The 23,991-nt window shown below is 46.8% G+C and overlaps 1 protein-coding gene across 1 annotated transcript in view; it reads right to left on the minus strand.

Moving 5' to 3' along the window:
• LOC106020683 (adenylate cyclase 10) overlaps nucleotides 1-23,991 on the minus strand; it is a 168,434-nt gene that overhangs the window by 32,489 nt on the left and 111,954 nt on the right. The window contains 9 exon segments of the mRNA XM_072023737.1: nucleotides 296-372; nucleotides 903-1,024; nucleotides 1,240-1,431; nucleotides 2,000-2,088; nucleotides 2,404-2,497; nucleotides 2,960-3,388; nucleotides 9,616-9,725; nucleotides 20,249-20,367; nucleotides 22,317-22,460. Of these exon segments, the coding sequence (XP_071879838.1) occupies nucleotides 296-372; nucleotides 903-1,024; nucleotides 1,240-1,431; nucleotides 2,000-2,088; nucleotides 2,404-2,497; nucleotides 2,960-3,190 (805 nt within the window). The 5' untranslated portion in view covers nucleotides 3,191-3,388; nucleotides 9,616-9,725; nucleotides 20,249-20,367; nucleotides 22,317-22,460.

The raw sequence follows: 23,991 nt of genomic DNA on the forward strand, positions 1-23,991 counted from the left end.
GAAATACTACACAAGCTACAGGCCTCTCTATATTCTTCAAGGTTTCCTTGTTTCTTTCCCAGCTTTGGGACTACACCCTCAGGCACAGGTCAACCCCGCAGCAGGGCAAGCGGACCCAGCGGGAACCGCAAGTCTCTGAGGCCATTCTCCCACCTCAGGTGGAGACCCGTCACATCTGGGCCGCTCTCGGCAGGCTGTAGCATATGTGCTTGCCCCAGCCTTCCCATCTCTTCATGACTGACATGCTTAAGCACACCCACGCCAGCCTCCCACTCTTCAGACTAAGGTGCGGTACCTGTATGTTCAGCCCTCTCCGGATGGCCACAGAGGCCGCAGAACATCGTCCCGCTGGTGACCCCAATAGACATTGCCCTGGCACACAGGGAGAGAAGCGCAAATTCAGTGGTGCCCCAGGCGCAGTCCTGCTCGCCCCGCTCTGCCACTTCCCACGTCTCCCCTTGGCACCAACCAGGGGCACCACAGCCGGTGCGTGCCTTGGGGACTTGGAGAGCTCGGGGCACCACACAGCCCACCCACAAGGGACGTGGGGAGGGTGCACGCAAGATGGCTTGGACCCTTCCCCTGAGGCCCAATGGCTGCGACCTGCAGCAGGCCACAGCCCCTCTCACTAGTGGAGGAAAGCAAGTGTTACCCACAGAGCACCTACAATGCCAGCGACTTTGAGATTAGGCCCGAGCCCTGTTCCTGGCAGGCTCTGCTTGGAGGGACTGCGCCTGGCTGCCGTGAGCTAAGCCCAGGGGCCACCTGCTTCTTCTCAGGGTGCTGCCTCAGTCCTGCCAGGGACAAAGGAGGCCAAGCCAGGAGGCCACGTCTCTTGCTGGTCAGCCCCCTTGTGCTGTCCCAGGCAGCACGCATGCCCTGCAACACCGCCACACACTCACTCAAGATTCCTCAACGACGTGGAGCACGTGCTGAAGATCTGAAGAGCGCTGTCCAAGGCATGGGTGCTCTCGTGATGCAGCTTTGCTCCAGACATTCCGAACACACAGAGGAATGTGCAGCCCTGCAGAGGACAGATGCAACACATCTGGTTACAGTGCCTATGGCCAGCAGCTAATGCCGTTCCATTGCAGTCGCCAGGGAGACCAGTACAGCTGCAGGTCAACACAAAGCCACAGAGGACTGATCCCACCAGCAAGGCAGAGCTGCTCCTCAGTCCCTCTCCACTACACAGACACAGGCCACCCTCGGGGGGTGGGATTGCTCCCCCACGCTCACCTTATCAAACAGAAGGCTTTTGTTGATTTCGCCCTTGTGAGGACTGATGATTGTTGAAATCATCCTGGTGGCATCACAGAGGCCCCTCTGAAGATCCAGTATGTCGGCATTTGCAGAAAACCGCAGCTGGATAAAGAGGCTGGTGACTGGCCGTAGCTCAGACCACATGTGCAGCGGCATATCCACGTCCAGCTGGAAGTGAAGAGCATGACAGCTTTGCCAGCCTGTTCTCCCGGCGGTTCCTCTGGGCCCGTGCCACGTACCAAGGGAGATCGGGCATGTTGGCAATACCAGGTACTACTGGAGGAAGGGTAAGTCCTCTGCTCGGTGCCAATCGCAGGCCAGCCTGCGGCAGGCAGGTCATAGCAGAGTCATAGCACAAACGACAGAGGGGAATGTCCCAGCAACACTCCATCTTGTGGCAAGTACGGATGCGAGGGGCGACCCTCTGGCACGTCCCAGGGACTTGAGCAGACTCGCCCCCTTGTCCTCGCCTCGTGCCCACAGCACGTCCAGAGCAAGAGTCATGGAAAAGACAGAGGCAAGTCCACCTCCCGCCACCCGTGCCTCTTTGAGGAGCAGCACGAAATGGGCAGTTGCCTGGCACATGCGGCACCACTAAGCCTGGCATCAGGTCCCCTGGGTTCCCTCCCCGGGGTGCTTTTTCTTCCATTTGCCTGTTTTCACGAGAGCTCCACCCATGCAACGCACACCTTCTTCTGCCCTCCCAAAATGAAGCCTCCAGCAGCAGTGGCCTTACCTTCCTGAGAGCAGCTTCTGGTATGTACTTCTGCATCTTTGCTGCCGCTTTAGGATCATTGGACACGAGAAAAGGTGGCCTTTGGTGCCCTAAGGGAAGCAAATGCAGGCCTTCACTGGCAGGATGGGACTAGAAGCGGGTTGAAAGACGGGGCTGGCACTGGGCAAAGCAGAGCAAAGATTCTTTGGCGTTTCCTCCTGCTCCCCTCTGCAGCTGCTTGGCCAGAGCCGTGCCCTGGAAGGAGGGGATGGCAGCGACAGCCTCAGCTAAAGCACAGGAGGGACAAAGGCACGAACGCTGACTGAAAGGTGGAAGAGGGCAGGGGGAGTTCCTCCCTGGAACTCTGAAGCAGGCAGGCCCCATTTTTCCAGCCAGTCTCAGAACATGGTGAAGCAGGGACTCACTTATCCTTTCCAAACGCCGCATCTTCGCGTGTTGGTCAAACTGGCCTGCAGCATCTTGGCGTTCTGATCCAGACATGTGCTCCGTCCTCTGAACCTGCAGACACGCAGAACAAAAGTACTGCCACTGGCCTCCCCAAGGAGCCCCGGGAGACACAGCCTGCCCCTCCACTCTCACTTTCCAGAGAAGGGCAGAACCTCTTGGTGCAGCAAGCCCACCTCTCTGGCTTTTCAGCTGGGACAGAAGTGCCTCCTCAGAAGGACCAGAGCCACACAGGCATCACCCAAGCATGCCCCAGCTCTCCAGGACAGCTGCGCGACCCACAGGGGACATTGCTGGTGGGGCCCACACCCTTCCTGTGCTTCCCTCGGCCAGTCACACCAAGCAAGCACTACCCAGAGCTACCCCTGAGGTGGAAGGGCAACTGCTTCAGCTCTCTACCAACCCTTACAGCTACAACTCTCTCCACATCCAGTGCCTCAGCCTTCTAGCACCTGCCTCCTTCCCTCTCAGGTGCGGGTCTTCAGAGAGGCTCTAGAGGCCAACCCGTCCACCTACCTTCAGAACCCGTTTGCCACCAAGAAGCCTGGTCTGGATCTGTTCCTGCTCACACAGCTCCCAGCAGGTGGGTGAGACAATCACTTCACTTGTAACCACAAGGTTTTGGGCCTTCATAACTTCATCCAGGGCGTTGCTGCAGACGAAGTACTGCTGATGGTACCTGTCTCCAGCAGACAGTATGGTCATTTGCCCTGCGGAGATCCCTGGCGAGAGAGCAAGAAGCAGCATTGACACCGGGGAGCAGCAGCAGTCAGCAGCACTGGAGGGTGCCAGGGCTGTGCACGAAGCTGGAGATATTGTGCTGGTGCAGGAGCTTCAGGAAGCGGTTGATCTCCAGGTACATGATGGGCTCTCCCACCAGTGACAGCGCGCAGTGCTTTGCTGTCATTGCTTCCTCAAAACGATCTGCTTTTACTCCTGCCACTCCTGCAAAAAAGACGGAGAACTGGCATAAGTTGCATATAACCTCCCCCTGAACCATGCATCCATATCTAAAATATACCCTGTCACCAAGTAAAACCAGCTAGAGCCTTCCTGAACCAGAGAGAACACCAAGCCACAGACAGAGACCACCAAGACAGCTCTGCAGGAACCCAGAAAGCAGTGTATGGCCAGGCACACAAAATTCAGGGCTTTGTGTGCACAGTTAACTATTGCAAGTGATTCTTCTTAGTAACGTTTGAGTCAAACTTTCCCTTGCTAAGACCTCAGTGATGCTGCCTGAATGCTGAGACAAGCACCAGAGCAAGTTCAATTCCACTTCAAGTTGGCATTTAAAAAACAAATAGGTTCTGTTTCTCTCCAATGCTAACCACAGACTGTGTTCCAGCCCCACAAGAACAAGCTCCTCAGTGAGGTGGGCCTGGCTCCTTCGAGCAGAGCCACAACCACCAGGTCTGAATCAGCATCAGCCACCATGTGCAATGCAACCCAACAGAGGACATGCTCAAAAGAAACCTCAACACATGACACTGTCTTGAACAGTGAGAGCAGTTCCAGAACAAAGACAGAAAAGCGAGGAACTCAACTGCAGCATCCACGTGAAAATACCATCTGCAGGTTTAACTGACCCGAGTCACATTTACTGCACCCACAGGAGGGCAGGAGAGAGATGAGCACTGCTCCTGCCCATCCATACCTGACTAAGTGCTCAGCACCCCGCATGAAGCCATCTGACTACAAACAAGCTTTTGTTCCAAATGTGTCACTTCACATTTCCTTGATGTGCCTTGATGTACTTGAATAATATCTGAGGTTTCAGATTGGGGGTTGGTCTGTTTCAAAAAACAAAGACTTAAGTTTGAAACCAGGTCCTCAGCTCACCTCCCGTTGCCTAGACGCTGGAGCTCAAGCAGTACAGAAAATTACATGCTATGCTGCAAAGCCAAGATAAAAAGAGGTGTTCGTGGATATCGCTTCAGCCTCACGTAGAAAAGCTGGTTTGTGATCAGAGTGAAGCTTAGTGCATTTTAAACCAGCCAGGCTCTGTCCTGAATAGGTGACAGGACTAATGGTTACTCTGCAGAAACTTGACAGCGCTAAATGAGAACTTTATTTGAAAAGAAAGGAGCATCTCAACCACACACGGAGATTAAAGGACTTAACTTTTGTTTTCCTAAAGCTACTTTAGGTCATTTTGGGAATTAATTTCTCTCTCAGTATCTTGCAATTGGACTACAGTAATTACACTGCCAGATTTATAAGCAGACAGAAGAAAGTGCCAACATCACGAAGTTCGAGAGTAACTTTCTCAAAATGGTTTACATCAAACCTGGCATACAGTAAATACACTCCCAGAGGAGAGTAGAGGTTTTATATGTGATCATTTGACCACATAAATCATGAGCTAGACAGAAGTAAACTAAACAGGATTAGTGGGTACTCCAAGGAGTATATGAATGCTGCTGTACGTGTGGCTGCCCTACCACTCCAGCGCTCGGCCTCTGCCCCTGCAGATGAGCCCCCTTCTGTCTTCAGCCAGCAATGGACTTCAACAAAGGCAGAGTTCGGGCAGATGCCACATGGCATGCGGCAAGTCCCACACAGGTGCAGGAGCTGGGAGCCACAGGAGCTTGAGATGCCTCTGCAAGAGCGATGCACAGCTTCCAGCTCAGATCTCAGCGGAGCGTGCAGCCAAGCCACCTCTGAGCTGCAGATCTCCTTTGAAAAGCTGACTCCAGCTGCTCTCCTACTGACACACTTCAATTTCAGAAAGGAAAGCATCATCTGGCACGTCACCCTGTTCAGGCTGGCTGCCGGCTTCGTGCATCCCTCTGCAAGTACCTGTGCTACTGCCTGGGGTGCAAGGAGCACATTTTATGCATGCTTACATCAAGACACACAGGTCTTCCCAGATCTCATTTTAAGACCTGTGTTTTGAGTGATTCCCACAAAGCTGCTCCCTGTAAGCTGGCAGGATTTCCTAGTTTAGGTCATGTGCTTATTTGTTCATTTTTCCCCCAAGCTAAACAAGGGCTCTATTAGAGACACCCACTCTTATTTTTTGAATTATGTTTCCATTCTGTGCGTGCCCTTCACAAGGGCACTGAGATTTACTAGTCACCACCTAGAAAAGGTATCCATCAAATAAACTGCTTCATACCTTCCCACCTCAGCTCCCTATCAGGAAGATGTGTCTCCATAAGTTACTCTAAGAGAGAATTATGTGACATTAATTAACATCTCTAGTCTTCAAAACCTGTACACACTATGGCAACATTAAAAGAGGGAAGAAGGTATCTTTAAAAGCATGCAGAGGGACTCTTGCAGAATGAAGAGCTATCCTCTAGGATACATTATAGGAGAGAGGGTCTGCAAATATTTTTTGTTCTTTCAGGGAACATTTTATTTTTACTACAATGTGTGCAGATAACAACGCAACACAATAAGTCTCCTCTCCCTTTGGTGCACAGAGATGTCTGTACCAGAATGCAAAGCTGTGGTACTGGTACTACGAAGAGTACAAATTTATTCAAATGTTATCTGAACAACATTACCAGACTCAAGAGCCATGAAGACGAAGACATTTTCCCCATGCTTTTCTTCTCCAGCAGCTCAAATTCTCTGCTCTACACTGGGATCAGCATTCAAACTCCTTGGCAGCACCCAGCTGGAAACTTGACCGGTGTCATTGGAGCAGCCCACGGAGCCCAGCTGCAATCCATCTTCCCTCTACACTCTCTCCCTCTTCAACAACGCAATCTAGTCCATCACTCTGCTAAAACATACATGTATTACCTATTTATCTTAAAATCAATCATTGTAAAATCCAACCCAGTATTTGCGTTGCGCCGCTGGGTTTGCTGGAAGCAGTGGTGTCTTCTGCCTGAGCCACCTCCAGCCCAGATGGAGCACAGCTCTGGCAGGCGCACAGGGGGTTCCCCGTGGGTTCCCCCTGGGTTCAGGGCAACACTTCTAATCAATTTTGCTCTGACATGGTTCTATTCTAGCCATTTTTCACCTGCACCTCAGGGAAACAGTGTAAAATTCACAAAATGTAACAGCTAGCTACTGGTCTTAATTTTTTCCTGTTTTGTTTCTCCTGAGAACACTTGCTCTTAGGCTCCCAAGACAGGGAGTACATTACCATCTATTACTCTGCAGTAACAACGCCCCCCCCCCCCTTTTTTTTTTTCCACTTTGCAACACAGTTCTAGTCCAGAGCTTTTTTTTTTTTCCCCCCTCCAGTCACTCCTCTCACAGTTCCAGGTCAAGGATAACTGTGCTGAGGAAGCATGTGCGAGTTTCAGGCATCGTTTGGGAATCTATTTAATGGAAAATATGCTCCAGAAGAGAGAATTGGATCGTCTTTACAGACCTCTCAACACTCTGGGAATACTTTCAGATGGGCCAAGTCATGCTTGAGTCTTTCCTCCTTCCCAGCCCTTTTTGGGAATGCATCAAGGTGTATCATGGGGAGAAGAGGGTTACTCCAGAGTTCGAAGTTGGGTTTAAACCAACTCCTGTACTTAGCTTTCAGAAGGCCGGGCTTTCAAACAGCTGCAGAATAAGCTGCTTTTCACCTTCTTGTAATGCAAACAAGAACACATATTCTGCCATACAGGAGCAACATTTCTATCACACTGCAGTGCACCAACACTGCATGCAGGAATTGCCCTTGACTCACACAGAAACGCACCCTGTGCTCCATCACAAACTGCAGGCAAACCCAGTCATCATCTGAAACAGCACGTGGCTTTTTTCAAGGTGAATGTAAGTGACGATTTTGAACTCAGGTCCTACCTGATAAAAGAGGATATATATTTTTAATTTCTTTCAGGACTTTTGATTTTAACAGGTATAACACAAGTCACAGAACTACTGGTCAGAAGGGACTGCCACAGGTGTCTGGGCCAGGCTCCTGCTCAGAGAGGACAGCTGCCAACACTACTGGGGCAGTAACAGATTTGCTTAGAAGACTTGAAAGCCTCCAAGGCTGGACGGTCTCCCCTCCTCTCTGGCGACCTGTCCGAGAGCTGCACCACCTTCCCTGTGCAAGCTTATTCTTATGTCCAGCCTGAATCTATCAAACAGCAACCTGACTCTGTTGTCCCTTCATCTACAATAGCAGGAGGGTCTCCTCCCAGCAGTGACAACAGGGCGATGACACCCTCACAGAACTTTCTGCTTCTTGCTGAGCTCCATGTGTCCCCATTAGCCCAAAGAGCAGCTCTCTCGAGGTGCTGCTGAAGTACAGCTCTGCTGGTCAGTGCGCCTGTCACCCCCCTAAATCAGTACTGCCTGCAAAGCTGCTGGGGGCATGGAGATGTATAACACAGGCTCCTGGATCAACACCTGAATTACCCTGCTTGTTATCAGCCACCAACCAGACTTCAAGCTATTGATCATGATCCCTTTAGCTTGCCCAGCCACATTTCAACTAATTTAATAGCCTGGCTATCCGGAACAGACTGAATTCTGAGAAGTGCTCGGTGCTGTAAGTATTAAGCATGAATACTGCTTTGTTTATAGCTTTAACTGTTACTGCATTCCAGACGAAATCTGACATCCTACAGGCTCCTCACTCAGATGAGCCACCTGTACCCAAACCCCTGCTGTGCTGGCACTGCATCCCAGCAGCTGAATTAACAGGCTGCCATGAAACCCTGCAGTGGCTCTGGGCCAGCCAGGCAGCACTGCTGCAGGTGTTCTGCCCTTCCCAAGCACTCTCCCCACCTAGCTGCAGCACAAAAGGAACACCACCAAAGCTAGGATGTGAGACCTGCACATCTTAACACCCTGCCCTGCCTCGAGCACCAGGAGCTGTGCTTTGCTCGAACTGAAGGAAGATGCACTACTGACACCAAACTACTCCTACTGTGCCTCCAATCCTCTCACTAGCTCTTCTGTAAGGAAAACCTCCCCACCAAACTACCATCCTCTTCCCCTGTTACACTACAGCACCGTCACTTTTCTCCTGAGGAACAACAGCACTGCAACCCAACCCATTGGGCTGCATGCAAGGGGCAGAGTGCAGCCAGGTCTTGTTCTTCTAGCTGCTAACCACTCAGCTCAGAACGGGAGCTCCCAGGGAGCTGGCTTCCCTGGAGCTGTTGGTCTGGGATTGCAAGATGATTCAAACCAGCCACTTCATGAATGTGTAAAACAAAGCTCATGAGGCCCCAGCTTGAGTCATTTTTCTGCCTATTACATAAGTCCAATGAGTGAGACAGAGCAACTCCCCTCCACTGACGCAAGTTTTTTTTTTGCCTGTCACTTTTTTAATCCGTTGGGTTCTCTCTGTGCACAGCCAACGTAAACAAACGGGCTCCCAAAATGACAGCCAGGACTGAGGCTCATCTTGCACGTTTTCTGGACGCTTCATTTCACTCCTGCTGCTCACGCAGCCTCTGCTGTCAATTAGGAAGAGCAGAGTTCTAGACCTGCCCTGCCAAGCTGGCCAGTCCTCTGAGCACACAACGCTGACCTTGGCAAAAAGACCAAGCTTATTACACTCATCTGGGGGAAAAACAAAACAAAACTAACAGCTATCTATCTCTATATATACAGATATATAGCAAGTGAATGAACTCATGAAGATTTGATATTGGAAGCAAAATACAGTAATTTTCAAAACTGCCTAACAACTGCAGCTTCAGTTGCACACAAATATACTGAATAATTCTTAATAAATATCATCATCCTGAATGCTACCTCTCACTTATAAGTGAGGAAAATACAGCCTGGAAGTTTCAGAGGTAACAAATGCTCTCAGGGGAATATGGCTGGACAGCATATTTCCTATTCAGTTTAGAAATTGATTCCTTTTGCCTTCCACCTGCCCTCACTTTTGTATAAGAATCAACATCACTCATCATGCGAGCTAGCTTCAGCCACTGCAGAAGCCTCTGTACACACAACGAAAGGATGTCACTGCCAGGATGCACAACAGGCAACTCCACTGTACTCCCTCAAGGCAGCAGTAGATTCCCAACAGCTGACTCATGTTCTAAGTTCAAAAACAAGACAGAACATTTCCAAAAACAAGTAATAAGTACACCCACAAAGTTTGCCTATCTTTCCGAGATTATAAATCTTATGCCTCCTTACCAGCATTCTGCATGTAACCAAAATGTTTTAATCTAAACTTTGAGGGTGGTGCTGCTGATTATCTTCCCAAAGTATCATTAATGGGCAAGAGTAAGAAAGGTTACCTTGGAACTGCTTAATCATATTCTGATGGTTCTCAATAGCCTCCTGCAAGATCATTTCAGGTTGGTCCATCTTCCATCTCCACTCTGTGCCCACTGGATTTGTATGATGTCTGAAGGAAAAAGAGACTGAGTTATTCATTGCAATTTGTACAAACCCATCCATCACCCTGGGGACTCTGAAAAACAAGAGCAAATTATCTGCAAGACCCTGCTTCCAACAACTCTCAGATGTGACCTTTGAACACCAGTCTTCTACCCCTCTCCTCCCAGACTCTGGTCCTCTCCAGAAAGAATGGACCTTGTAGTCTAGTATAAACATTGGCATACGTATTTTGAATCATGGGTAAAAGGTTTTTAAGACGTTAAAATGACGCTCTGCAGCCAGAAAGACCTCTTTTTAAAGAAAGAAAAAACAGCTCTACCTCCTCTTCTGACCACAGCCACACAAAGCGCTTAAGAAGGAAGATCCTAAGACTCTTATAGATCCATTCTGGAAAGGCAAACTATTACCCTAAGAAGGAAAGGATTTACTTCTAAGCCAATCTTTGGTTAACACTAGTAACAAAACAGATGATAGCAGGCTACTCAAAACACATGAAGGTTCTGGGAATTCTGCAGTATGCCAGAGATTCATCTCTGGTGAATCCAGTTAGTCTCCCAGATTTACTCAGTAGGGGCTTCTCATCACTTCTGAGACCTGCCACCCAGTTTCTGACACCCAAAGGGAAAAATTAAGTGTTAATTTAGGAATCAAACTGACTGCAGGGACAAAAACCACTGATCGTCCCTCTGAGGGACAGCTGTGTTGAACTGGGATAGGAAGCCGACCTTGCCTATGCAGAGAAGACCACTCACTGTAGCCACATTTTGCTTTCCTCAAAAATGCAAAAAGCATACTCAGGTGAATCGACCATTCAAGTGCCTGGAAGATACCTGAAACTTCTTGTTCCTTTATTCGTTGCCATGGGAGGATATTACTCAGCCCCTGTAAGTTATCTGCAAGAACCTAATCCAGACCAGCAAGTGAAACCCCACAAAGCAACACGCTCATTCCTGGACAACTCCAACCCAAGGAGAGCCTGTACAAGAGCATGGACCTCTCCCTGGTGAGAGGAACTTCCCACTAACCTTGCTGCACTCAGATTAGTATCAAACAGGGGTAGGAAGATGTCTAAAGGCTGCACTAAGAAAACCAAAGAATTTGTGTTTTCACCTCCTTGTTCTCTCTGCCCTCTCCTGTTTGCTCCCCAAAATACACTACAAAAGTTTTTCTACTTCTCCCCTACCAATTCTACTGTGGCTTACTGAATAATGCAATCAAAGAGTAGTAGTATATATTTGCCGTGCCTTTCAAAATAGCGTTATTAGATCAATATAGGTCTGGACAAGAAAACATCAAGCAATGCATCTTCTTGAAACTCAGTCTTATAACCAGCTGATCTCTTTTCTCTCCTGCTTTCATCACCCCTGGAAGTCAGCCATGGAGAGGACTGAGGTTACCTGCCTCACTCACTCCTTCCATCTCCAAGGGCATTAGGAGATAACATTCAGCACTTAACTAAAGGAGAAAAGAGAGACAAGGGCACTTTTTCCAGAAAGCAATGGCTGCTTTTTTAGAAGGAAATGGCCTACTGAAGACCATCAAAAGATTCCCACTGGCTGCAGCTCCACTTGAGCAGTGCTAAAACACAAATTCTAGCTCCACAGTCAACAAGAACAGACCCTAGCCCAAATGCTGCTGTGCCCGCTTCAAGAGCAAAGATTCAAATGCTACTCTCAAACCGCTTCACCATCGCAAAGCTGCTTTAAGCAAAAACAGCTTTTTTGCATTTTTTTTTAAACGCTGCCAACATGGAAAGTTTTCGGAATGCCAACTATAAAAAGGCATTTATAAAACGCTTACATGTTTAACTACATAGCTTGTACCCCATATATTTAATAGGGCAAGCTGGCAGAAGATCAACAGGCTCTTAATGCACACTGGACAACTATTAATTACTAGCGTCTAACAGCCCTTGAATTTTTAGCACATTCTGTTTATTAAACATACCGGGTCACGTCTACAAAGCTCATTTGGCAAGAAGCAGCTTCTTTTCTCCCAGGGCACAAAGCAAGGGTTTGTGGCTGATGAGACTGTTTCGCAGTCCCCAGCAGAGACCGGCTTTCCCCGCCACCTTCCCACTCCCCTGCAGGCTGTCACCCCTGCATCCCCTGCCTCACCAGCTACTCAAGCCTTGAGCAGGTAATTAAGCGTGATACTCCTTTCCATCCCAAAATAACACCGCACACAAAGAAGTCCTACCCAAAACCACACACACACTAGAAAGCTCTTACTGCGTTAGAATTTGAGTCAGGAACATTCACCTGACCCTTTGGAGACAAGCCATCGCCATCCCAGCACCCCACTAAGACAAAGCGATGATGGCGAGCTCTCGGCTCACTCCAGCTCTTCCCCAGCTAGTAAGGACTGCCACCAATCAAGGCTGGTTTGCACTCCTCATATCTCTGATCTACCAGTGTTATTTGGCAGCGTCACCAGCACAGCCCCAATCAGACCTCTGTGAGAAAGGCGGGTGCTTCGGTGAGGCACTGCATCCCCACCCCCAGTTGCCAGGGCACGATTTCAGTAACGCAGCTTTTGCTTTATTTTCAGGACAGGTTCATTCAACACCGCTAATTCTAACTGTGGAAAATGCCAGGGGAATTTACAACTACTTCTTTACAAAACTAGAGTTGTTCTCTCCCTGTTAAGAAACTACAGCTTGTTTATAAAGGAAATCCTTTTAAAATGACCAGAAGTGTCTGAGTTTGTGCCTCTTGCCTTTTGTCAGGGTGAAACCATGAGTACAGATGGTCTTAGGATGAGAGCCTGAAAATCTGGGCTCTAAAATGAAAGTTTATTTTGCAATCTACTCCCAGCATGGCCAGAAGAAACCAATGACCCTCTTTTAAAATGTTTGCTTTCTTCTATGAGCAAAGGTTAGCATTATGAAGTCTTTCAAGAGACTTTGTGGGAAAACGTAGTACAGGTATAAAGTATCCTTTACTCCAGGGATTGATGTCGATACCTGGCAGAGAACACGAAGGTGAGGAAACACTGGGGGCAGTGATCATGAAAGGACAGGGTACGCAATTCCCAGGAAGGGACAGGAAGGAAAAGCAGAACAAAAATAAGAAGGTTCAAGACAGCAGATCTCAAGGATCCCTGAGAACCAGCAGGTGAGGTCCTAGAGGAGAAATGTTGAAGGGCAAAGGAGCTCTGGAGAACTAGCAGGTTTTTAAACCCTATTAAGGCAGCAGTGCAACTGTGGCAATATAAAGCAAAGTGTAACAAGAAACCAATCCAGCAGAATCACAGGCTCTTCTGCAACCTTGCAATCCTCCAGCTGAGAAAAAAAAAAAAAAAAAAAAAAGAACTTCAGAACACAGGGTCACAATCAGAGAGATCAATGCACAGAGTATGATACACCTAGCAAAGGATGTACAAAAGGGCCAACAAGAAAGCCTCTCCCTGTGCTGACATCAGGAGCAAGCAGACAACCAAGGAAAAAATTTGGCCAATGCACAAGGACACAAAGCTTGTTCCTCCGTGATAACAAGGAGCGTTGGCACCTCTTCTTCCTAATGACAAAGGAACAAACCAGATGAGACTAGGAAAGGACAAGTTAACAATACTTCTCTAAAAAGTGTTTTCACTCGGGTGGTAACCTTGCCCCGGAATGTGCTGGATGAACCAGCTGACGGAGCATCACGGTGGGTAGCAATAAGCTGAAAGTGTGTGGCCAACACAGAAATGCAACTTCAAAAAGACTACAAGACTGCAAGCGCAACGCCTGCTTTAGCAGGAATCGAGGATTTCTGTATCAGCCCCTCTTAACTTTGAATTCCTTGGGACACAATGGATTACGTGTTTGTGATTTCCACACCCCCTTGAGAAGACAGCCTGCAGATGATAACAGCCAACAGAGAACATTTCACACCAACACCACCACGTAGGTGTGGTGGCCACCTTGTAGGCAAAGGAGAATAGAAAAGTTCAAGCTTTGGACTCTGATTTACCCAATATTTTCACAATTTCACCAAGGAAATGTTCCGTAGAAGGCACTATTTTTAAAGAGTACATTATCGTGGTGGAAAACTTAGATCTGCGATCAGTCGCCACTGCTTCAGAAGGCCACCAGACCTGGCCAGAAGGACAGCTGCAGGGCGTGTGCGGAACTGGCCCCATTCAGCGGTTTCTTAGAGCTGAGCAGCGCAGGAGGCAGGCTTGCCACAGCCCCAGGTGGAACCAACACTTCTGGAGATGCAAACCCACAGCATGCCATTAGGAACAGATCACCCGCTGGCTGAGGACATCACCGCCCTGCTGGTGACAAGCTGTCGTAACCTGCCACTGGCTGCAAAACGCAGCGCAGGGAGGCAAAGAGCTGGGGAGCGCCTCCTCCACGAGGGATGGGATAGCGAGGACGGGCTGTTCTCCGGGCATGCAGAATCACAAACGGCCTCAAAACAACAGTGAGGAGGGATGCCTGGTTCTACCAGTCCCCCTGCAGACCAACGCTGCAGCATGCTGCGAGGGAATCACTGCTTCGTGCCTCTAAGCACAGGCAGCACGCAGCCATCAAGCAGGACTGACACAGGCTCACCTGGACCTGCCCTCCGCAGAGGATGCACCAGAGACTTCATGTCTCAGATTGTTTTACAAATCACGCAACACTCACTTTAAAGAGAAAAAAGCTGATAGGCATTTTTAGTTTTTTGTTCTTATCTAGACTGTTGTCAGAGAAAAAGGAACAATGTACCTACAGAAACTTCCCATTAAATATTTTTTGTGTGTTGCTTTGAGAAGTCTTTTTTTAGGTTTAGGAGTAGGAAAAATAGTTTATAATGAATAAATTTGGGAAAAAAAATCAAAACACATGGCATTAACTCAGCAGAATGTAGGGATAAGCTATTTTAGAGAAGAAAACACTGGGGAAATAAGTCCAAAACCAAATTTTGGATATCTAAATATCCAAAGAAAACTCATTTTAACAGTGACAATAGTGAGTATTTTAGAAAGAAAACTTGGACATCCATGTTTTGAAATCAATTCAGGTAAAAAAAAAAAAAAAAAAAAAAAAAGATTTTTCAGAAACATAAAAAACCCATGGCTGATTTATTTTTTCATCCCAAATCCAGCAGCTCAGAGCACTTCCCTAGAACACGCTGCAGCTGACCTCCCTCCAGCTCCAGGGGAGTGCTGATGCTCCCCCCTCAACCTGCTGCCAAATCACAAGGTGCAATTTTTCCTGAGATAGTCATGGTACAACTGCCTACAACTCGTGGCACTAACAACGGTGATTGCTTTAGATGAGGTTGGATTTGCCAGCTACCCCAAACAGAGGGGACTGAGCTTCACAAGGCTCTAGACAAATCCCCTTTTTGAACTCGCATTTCCGAAGTCTTAAGGACAGAAGACGGGCCATGCTGAAGAATTACACCCCAACCCTCAGATGTCAAAAATACTCACCTTTTATAAGCAGGGCACAGTTTATAGAACAGCAGGTGCTGCTGAGCACCTCCCAGAGGCCTGCCAAGGGCTGTGTTGGTGTATTTCGTTCATTCCCAGCAGAAACAGGCACTGTGCTCAGCACAGCATAAGAAACCATCCCAAAGGCAGCCCTCAGGATGTGCAGGGTCACTTTCAGAGCCCACGATCGCTCCATCAAGTTACTCATTGCTGTAACTGGCTACCAAGTCACCTACGATACCTAACAAGACATACAGAAGCATTCCATTAGCCAGTGATCTGGTTACAGTCACCACTAATGCCATAAATACACAGATTGGCCATGGCAGCTACAAAAGCCAGTAACAAGTCCAAGAACACAAAAATGCACGCGGCTGTGAGATGAAAAGCACAGACTTCAGCCCCAGGAAGTGCTGGCAGGCTATTTTTTGTTCCCCTGTGAGCCTTTTACATAACAATAGCAATGAAAATGCTCCTCACTGCACAGGGTGAGCTGGGAACCCTCCACAGTAGATGCCCCACTGGGGCTTTATTGACCTCAAGGTCACTGACAGGAACCTTACCGCTATGCTCCCATGCCTGGATTTGGCAAACCAGCATCTAACCATTACCAAGGACCACGCTTAGCAGTGCGGTCTTTTGTACCACACAGAGCAACTGATCCAACTCCATCCTGCTCTAACAACAAGCACCAACGGCACTGACAGTGCCTCAGCAGAGCCCCAACGCTCCCGTGTGCCAGCACAGAAGCCCCCAGCCAAGCGAGACCCAGAGGCTTGCTCCCACCTCACCCGATGGACCCCACCAAAGTGTTTCCACAAGAAAAATGCCCAACAGGTGACTGCAGCGCTGGCAGAGCAGCACATAAAGGCACGGAGAGAAACATTCTCTATCGAAAGTAAAAACAATTGTGTTCAGAAATTACTTGGTTCAGGTTTTACCAAGGATGAGCCAGCTATATTCTGCCATCTGCCCCTCCCCTTTCATTTACACGGTTACCTCCAGGTAAATAAACCAGTGAAAAAAATAACACTGAAAAGGGTGAACAGGTCACCATATACTACTACAATTCTGTAAACAAAAACAGGAGAATTAGACTTATGCTGGGAGAAGAGTCTCGCTCTGTTGAAACAAGAACAGGTGACTGGAGATGCCAAAAGGCTTCCTGAACTTCCAGGCTCAGGTTCCAAACTTATTTTACAAATCTGCATTGCTGTCAGCAACTTTGATATCGTATTTCACATTTCCCTGACAAACTTCACCTCTGGAGTAGTCCTTTAATAAAAATAAACTTTGTTTTGATCTGTTTTCAGTTTTCAAGCACCTCTCCTGTAGGAGATTAATATTATTTTATTTTTAATCTCTTCATTTTGCAGGGCTTACTGTAATGACTGTCTGCATGTACGTGGCCAAAAGCCAGTGCAAACAGTTTCAGCTGTTGCCTACTGTACAAGTTCAAGCTGGAGCCTTCAAGTACAGGTACAAACAATATAAAGCTACAAAAGAAGAAATATGAACACATTTCTTTATGGGATATTTTATTCTGTCTGGTTTGCCTCTTCCTCAGATGCAAAATAAAGCCTATTAATTTAAATCTTATTTAGCTGTTCCATCGCTCCACAAAAATTGATCGTGTTTTAGACACTCAGCCAGAGGACATAATCAAATCAGGTTTGCCTGGTGGCTGTGCCGCAGTACAGTGTCAGAAAGCCTCAGTCCCCACACTTGCTCTAATTGATTAAGGGATTCGGTCATTTGCACGTTTCCATTTAGACAATTAAGCTAAAGAGGCACTACAAACAGCGAGACCAACTGAGTGCAATAATGGATAGCAACGGACTATTTCTGTAGGGACAGTTATAAGTTAGGGATGTTGCTGTAACTAAAATTTGTTGGGTTTGGTTTTGTTTTTTTTTTTTTTACCCCCTCTTGCTTTTATTGCAACACCGCCTTGCAGGGGAACAACACAAACGAACGACCTGCCACATCGCTAACCTGCACCAACAAACCACCGGCCACAAGGGGAATGGAAGCAAGGGCCAGCGGCCAGCCCAGCAGGGGGCACAGGCAGGTTATCCACCAGCCCGGAGGAGGAAGGTCTCTAGAGCACAAGTCAAGCTGCAGCTTTTATAAGGCAGCCCAACTGTCCAAGTGTTTGGGGGTTGGCTCCACCCGCAATGCCTGGTCTGGGGCCAGAAGGCATCAGTCATGACCAGCCAGCTGCAATGACATCCAATTCCCAAGGAACGCTGCTGAACTACAGCATTTCTTGCCAAAGTGAGGAAGAGAAAACAAACAGGCTCCTCGGCCTTTTCCTCAGTGGTCCTCGGAGAGCTGCAGTGAGTTATGCAGCTGGAAGTACTGGCAGCCTCTACAAATGTCAAAATCCTGAAAGGGATCAAGGAAAAAAAAATCACAGCAGTCTTATCTGCAGCTTAGTGCACAGAGCTGCACAACAAGGCCAGCAAAGCATAAAACCTGTATTAAAAACATTTTGCCAACTGTAGATCAAAACTATCGTTTCCTATGTCTCCAACAGCACAGATGGTAACTGCTAATAAGAAGGTAATATATTTATACTACCCAGCCGCTGGTGCTTGTAATTCTGCATTCAGCCTCACGTGATTAAGCATCTGCAAGGAGTGGTGGGTTTAAAGTAAGAACTGTGTAGATGTTGCTGGATGTTTGTGAACTGCAGTGACATGTAACAGGTAATGACAGAAGTGGATGAGGAAGTCTCCTTTCATCCAACTAACCGGACCTGGCGCAGCTTGCAGACATTGGAAGGATTGTAGCAGCACAAGCACAGGGTCTGAAAGCACTGCCAAAGCCGAGGAGAAAGCTTCGTTCGGTGACAGTTCTGGTTTATGTCAAGCTTAAGGTGTACATAAAATGAGCCGTGAGATGAGATGCAAACTGAACCTTAAGTCTTCAAATCCAGAGGTCAGAGATGAGCAGACAGCTGCTGTCCACATGGACAAGTCCAACAACTGCAACCCATTTCACCTACTGAAGGTGAATGAGAAAGTTTTTCGGCACTGTCCTCTGGAAAGCTATTTGCTTGTATTCAGGTTGTTACCATTAGCAAAAAAAGCATTCCAGCACACAGTATGATTAGAGCTACATGTTTCCAGGATTCTTCTCAAAGTGCCAGGTGACACCTCCAGAATGGTGAGTCACATGGAAGGTAGCACACTTTGCAATTTATCCTAATTTACACTTGTTTGACCTCTCCAGCTCAGCCCCATACTCTAGGTACAGGCTGGGATACTGCTGCTAAGAAAAGCCAGAGTTGGGTCATTTTGAAGGGGAACAGCATTAAATGGTCTGCAGTGCAATACTAGGAACAAAACACTATGTTTTGGTGATGTTATTGCTTTCTATTTGCTGTTTATGATGTACCTTCTGTGTAGGGACAGAGGGACACTAATACGCATGGCGGTCTTCCTCCTAGCAGTACAGCCACCACTGCAGAATTAAATGCGCTACTGCTAGCTGATACTTGGAAAAAAGGAATAAGCAATACATTTTTTGTTGCAGTCATCAGATTGTTATTACAGGCTCTGAAGAAAAGTGGTAATACTTGCCAGTTGCTGTCCTTTCAAGCCAGGATACAATGAAAGCCCATCAAGAGCACCAATTAACATTCTGGAATAGGCTCCCAAACGCAAACTTAACAGGACAAGTGGTATCTGATGCTTATACTTAATACTAATATGGAAGGCAGCGTCAAAGTGCATTCAAAGTTTCAGCAGCACTTTTGTGTGGATGCTGTCATTTAAATATTCTCTTGAAACATTTGCATTATTAGAACTTGATGACTGTGAGAGACAGGAAACAGTACTCAGAAACGCAGCTGTTTCAGCATGAAAATACTGGTACATTGGACACCCAGGCTCAGGGATGGAATAGCTGCTGCTGGCAGACAGCCCCCTAGGCTAGACAAATAGCAGAGGACGTGCAGCCCCCGTGATTTGAAATAGCTAGCAAGGCAGAAGACAAAAGAGCTCAAAGAATAACCTCTGTGTCCTCCCACTCGGTACACTTTCACGTCATTGCTTTTATTTCTGCTGAGCTTCTCAGTCTCACCGATCCCCTCCTGCACTCCCCCAGCCTAGCAAAAAACTTCCTCTGAAATCCAGGCATTATGGTGAGTTAGCAGTGCTAGAGCAGCTGACAGTTCAGATCTAGGCAAAGCTCATTTCCTTCAGAGAAATGACAGTGAAGTAATTCCTTCGAGAAAAGGGTCACTCTACTAGCTAAAATGGAAAATCATTTATTAACTACTGTTTTAGAAAGGCAACAGTTATGAAGTCATCACTTTTCTCTCACTGAGAATGTGAATTGCAGTGTGAAGGTAAGACAAAAGAACCAGTTTCAAAGAAAACAACAGAATATTTAGCACCTTGGTGGCTCTGCACAACATGAGGGCCTGTCCATGTGCTCCAAAGCACCACGAGCCAGTCCCAGACAGTGACCTCAAAAGGGAACCATACTGCTGTCAAGTGCTGGCTCTTGCCAACCCTTTCAGAGCAGGGTGCAGAGGGACTTGTGGGCAGTTGATAGAGAAAAGCCCATCTCCTGTCTCCCTGATTTCTCCTTCCACCAGCTGGTCTGAACTTGCTGGGGCCCCAAGATGTGGCTGCAGAGGACCCTGCTCTAGGGAAGGTAGCGCTGGGGAGCCATCACATCTTATTCAGCCTCTAGGAAATACAGTCTCCCATGCACTTACCTCAGGCCCAAGCCATGGGCTCCACAGCTCTCCGAGGAGGAGGGCAGGCAGATGCACGAAGGCAGGGGTGAGCACACCTCCCTTCCTCACTCCTCCTCCTCCTCCCACTTCCAAGTGGAAAAGGACACACGAATGGCACTGCCCTATGTTTGAGGATAAGGACAGGGACGGAGTGGTGAAGAACAAAGCCCAGCTGGCCCACACAGTTGAGTAGAGCAGGGCACAGGATTAGCACCGTGGACAGACATCCCTCTTACGTAGCTATTGCCCTGTTCCTTGTGTTGCTGTTCACAGTACAGGATTCCTCTCCCCAAGTGCAATAGCACAGAAAGACTGTAATACATGACTAGGTGATCTCCCCCCAAAGCAAAACTGCAACAATATCTTACCTCCAGCAAAACACACATTTGTTGGCACAAGCAAGGCTCGGCGTGGCTTCCATGCAGCGATGGCTCTCAATTCCATAAAATGTGTGCTTGTAGCAGCCGCCTCGGCCTCGAAGCATCGACTGGCAGCAGAAAAAGACACAAATACTGAGAAAGTTAAAACACATTGTCTGTAACCAAGCCAAGTGCAAAGATTTCAAGTCTGCTCCCTGGGCATATTTGCAGTTTTCAATCACTAGTAAATTTGGTGTTCAGCCACCTGTGATGGGTACAGCGAGCCAGGTCACAGCTATGCAACAGGTCAGAATAATGACAGATGCAGTCTGTTTTAAGAAATTTTTAATAGGCATATCACCATGCAGTCTGATTGTGTAAGTTTCCTCTCACACAGCTTTAAACTTGACACCATAAGTGCCTTGTTTCTGTAAGGATCTATCCAATCAGCATCTTCTCACTTGCAGCACCAAAGCATAACTGTGCTCCACCGAACCTTTTAACTGAACCAGCCAACAGAAGAAAGCAGGTAAAGCCACTTAAGCCATAAGAAATATTATTGCAAGAGCCCAATCAAGAGTAACAAGGATCAATTTAAACGCTGCACTATGAAACACTCAGTTCTTTCCATGTGTCTAGTAAAGCATTTCTTCTAGCACTAAATTAAACGAATATCCTGACCTTATAAACCCTCATTCACACCAGTCATTGGCTCCAGCAGCACATTGCACGTTCCTCCACAGAGCTGCAGCAGCCTTCCCATCGGAATTTGTCTCCTATTTAGTATGCAAGTTGCTTGGAGCAAAGACTGTCTTTCATTACCTCAGTTAAATAATAATAAATGAGAAAGGATCTTTACCATTCTCCAGAGAAAATTTGAAATATAACATAATAACTTTTAATCTATCTTCCTCTACCTGAAGTGTCCTAGTGATCCAAGAGAAAGTTTCCACTGAGCACTAGGGAAAGAATAGGTAATGCCTAGCATATGTACAGCATTGCTGGAAGATTAAACAAAATAGAAAATATCACTTATTCTACCCATCCCTCAAATGACAGAGGTTTCAGGAGACTCACAAGTTCTAGGAGAGCAAGTTGTATTATGGATTTCATAAAACAGGCAAATTGGACCCTGCCTTAAATTTGCAGGGTTCATGCTCTTTTCCAGAATACAACAGACACAATCATTTTAATCTGAGATATCACTGTGGAGCGCTGCTTAATACTATTCCTCGTAGCCCTGGCTCCTTCTCTCCACTGATACAAATCTGGAACAAACTTCCTGAAGACAGAAGCATATCGGTGTGAATCTGAGTCAAAGCCACTGCCTGTAACCAATTTCAGCTCAATTTATTAGAAGGCTTTATGTTCAATTCCTGCTTAAGCTAAAAATAGTATGGTACTATCTAAGCACACAGAGCTGCTATTTATTTTGTGAAATGGCTTTACAGTGCTGCATTAAATTTCAGTTCTTTAATAAAAATAGGTTCTCTGGTTTTCTCTCAGTCACAGCATTGATGAAGTCTGACAAGTTTTTCTTTAAACATTTTGTGGCCTTCTCTGACGCTAAAAATGATGGAAGAGAAATATTTGCAAGAGTAAACAGCAGAAGCATCACTGGGATCAGTATGTCTCAAATATTCATGACAATACAACGGTGGGCTCTTTAAGCTGTTCACAAACTGTCTTTTGATAAGACAGTTCATTGATACCAGCCATTTCAATAAAAACCTCACTGCAGCCACCCACTTAGGTGATTGCCATTCAAAGAGCTCTTTTCAAAAATAAACAAAGTTAATCATGCAGCAAAAAGAGAGCTGAGAGACCAAGGAACTGATCGCTGCCACAGCTCAAGAATTAGAGATGCGCTGGCATTTTGATGAGATGCTGATTCCTGGTTTATCATCCTGCAAATGCTGAAGGCTTGAGCGCGTTAAAATCAATGTTACTCCTCAAATGTTACAGGCCATTACAGGCCAGCTTTCAACTTCAGAATCAGAAAATATGTTTGCATCTACAAAAAGTTATAAAAAATATCAACACTTTGTATTTCAAATATTGACAAAGAAACAATCACCTTTCACACCGTCTTCCACTCAATCTGCAAGATTTGTAAGTCCTCAGCTCTTGATCTTCTGCTCAGACAGTAAACTCAGCACGTCAGGGACATTCTTTGTTCTGCTGAGATGACAGCAGCTGCTGATCCATGGCAGAAGCTCTGCTGCAAGAGAAACATTAGTAAGTGAATATCAGAATAACAAGGTATAAAAGAGATGCTTGGAAGCTGACAGAAATGAGGCATGAGACATTTTGTCTGAACACAAACTGGATCTCTATTCCTCTTCACATTCTCCACTCACTACATTCTTCCTAACAATGATGAAAGGATGGGACCAACATTTGTTGATTTCTCTTTTCCTTCCCCGGAAGCTGTTTTGGCCCCTTTCACTACCCAACCACATAGCAATGGACAGAAAAGAGGGTCATAAAATTCAACCCTTCATTTCTTTCATGAGCACTTTTTTGGCTGCTCTTTCTTATGCAGCACAATCAAAAAGTGATTCTAGCCACACTGCTCCTACACCTGCCTCTGAACAGCATCTTTGAGCTGAAATGAGCATCCTTGCAATCAAACAGTACTTTCTGAAGGAAGAAATAGATTATTGGATAGGAAATCTGGCCTCTTTCCAGATGGGTGACTGGGGAATAATCATAGCACAAGAACAAGCATAGCAGTTCTGCAGCCAGGAAGACATAAATCGGACATTTCAAGCCAAGGCCTAATCATTCATCATCTACACTTAACATCACTCTTTCAGTCAAAATATTTCACCTTCTCTGTCTGTAGGCAGCCCTAGACACTGTTACACGTGTGTCACAGTGTGGCCGCTCCGTCCTCTATCCCTGCCCCTTCTATTTTTCTTCTTTGCAGAAAGGACAGACTTTCCTTTCCATACTTGTGCTGCCCTTCATAAAAAAAAGGATTTCTGGAGGAAGTCTGAGTCCACATGACAAGGACAAAAATCTTGAAGAATGAACATAAACGCTCAGAAACCCTTGATGGAATATAAAAGAAGAAAAAAAAAAAATCACTCTTCTTCCTGTAAAACATAACGTTTGAGATAGGCGTCTCAAAAGAGAATGCTTTGGCAGTTATTTCCTTATAGCAGTGCAAAACTCAGTGCAGTAGGGTTTGTTTTCTTTCTCAGGGTATCCCCTGGGCACGCAGGCACCTACACGTGCTGTGTGTGACAGGGTTATCCCTTTGCATGTGCAAACCAAGCTTGTGTGACTGGCACCTCCTCTTTGCTTCAAATCCCCAGAAGAGCTCTAACCGGAGTCTTTTTCCCACTTGCACCTGCCATTTTGAAACATTTTTGGATCAAGTCCTCAAACACATCATGGAACTGCTTGAGTGGACCAGAATCGTAATACCAAAAGATCCTTAAACTTTGTTAGAGGAAAACAAGACTTAGAGGAAAGCAAAGAACTGCACAAACAGAAACAGTTGAAATAACCTGTCATAAAACATCTCTAGATGTGGTCCAGCCTTACTGCCACTGACCTAAATCACAGGTCTTCTAGAAGCATCATTCTCAGTGATGACTACAATACAATCAAAATAGTGCACCCTTTCCTTCCCCAGTTCCCAAACCCCAGTACAATAACATATACTGACAAAGAGCTTCTTCGACCTCCCAAGAGGGAGGCTTAAAGAGCTTCTTTAAGGCTTCTTCGACCTCCCAACCTCA

This window comes from Anas platyrhynchos, chromosome 15 (assembly GCF_047663525.1).
Source record: "Anas platyrhynchos isolate ZD024472 breed Pekin duck chromosome 15, IASCAAS_PekinDuck_T2T, whole genome shotgun sequence".
Lineage (NCBI taxonomy): Eukaryota > Metazoa > Chordata > Aves > Anseriformes > Anatidae > Anas > Anas platyrhynchos.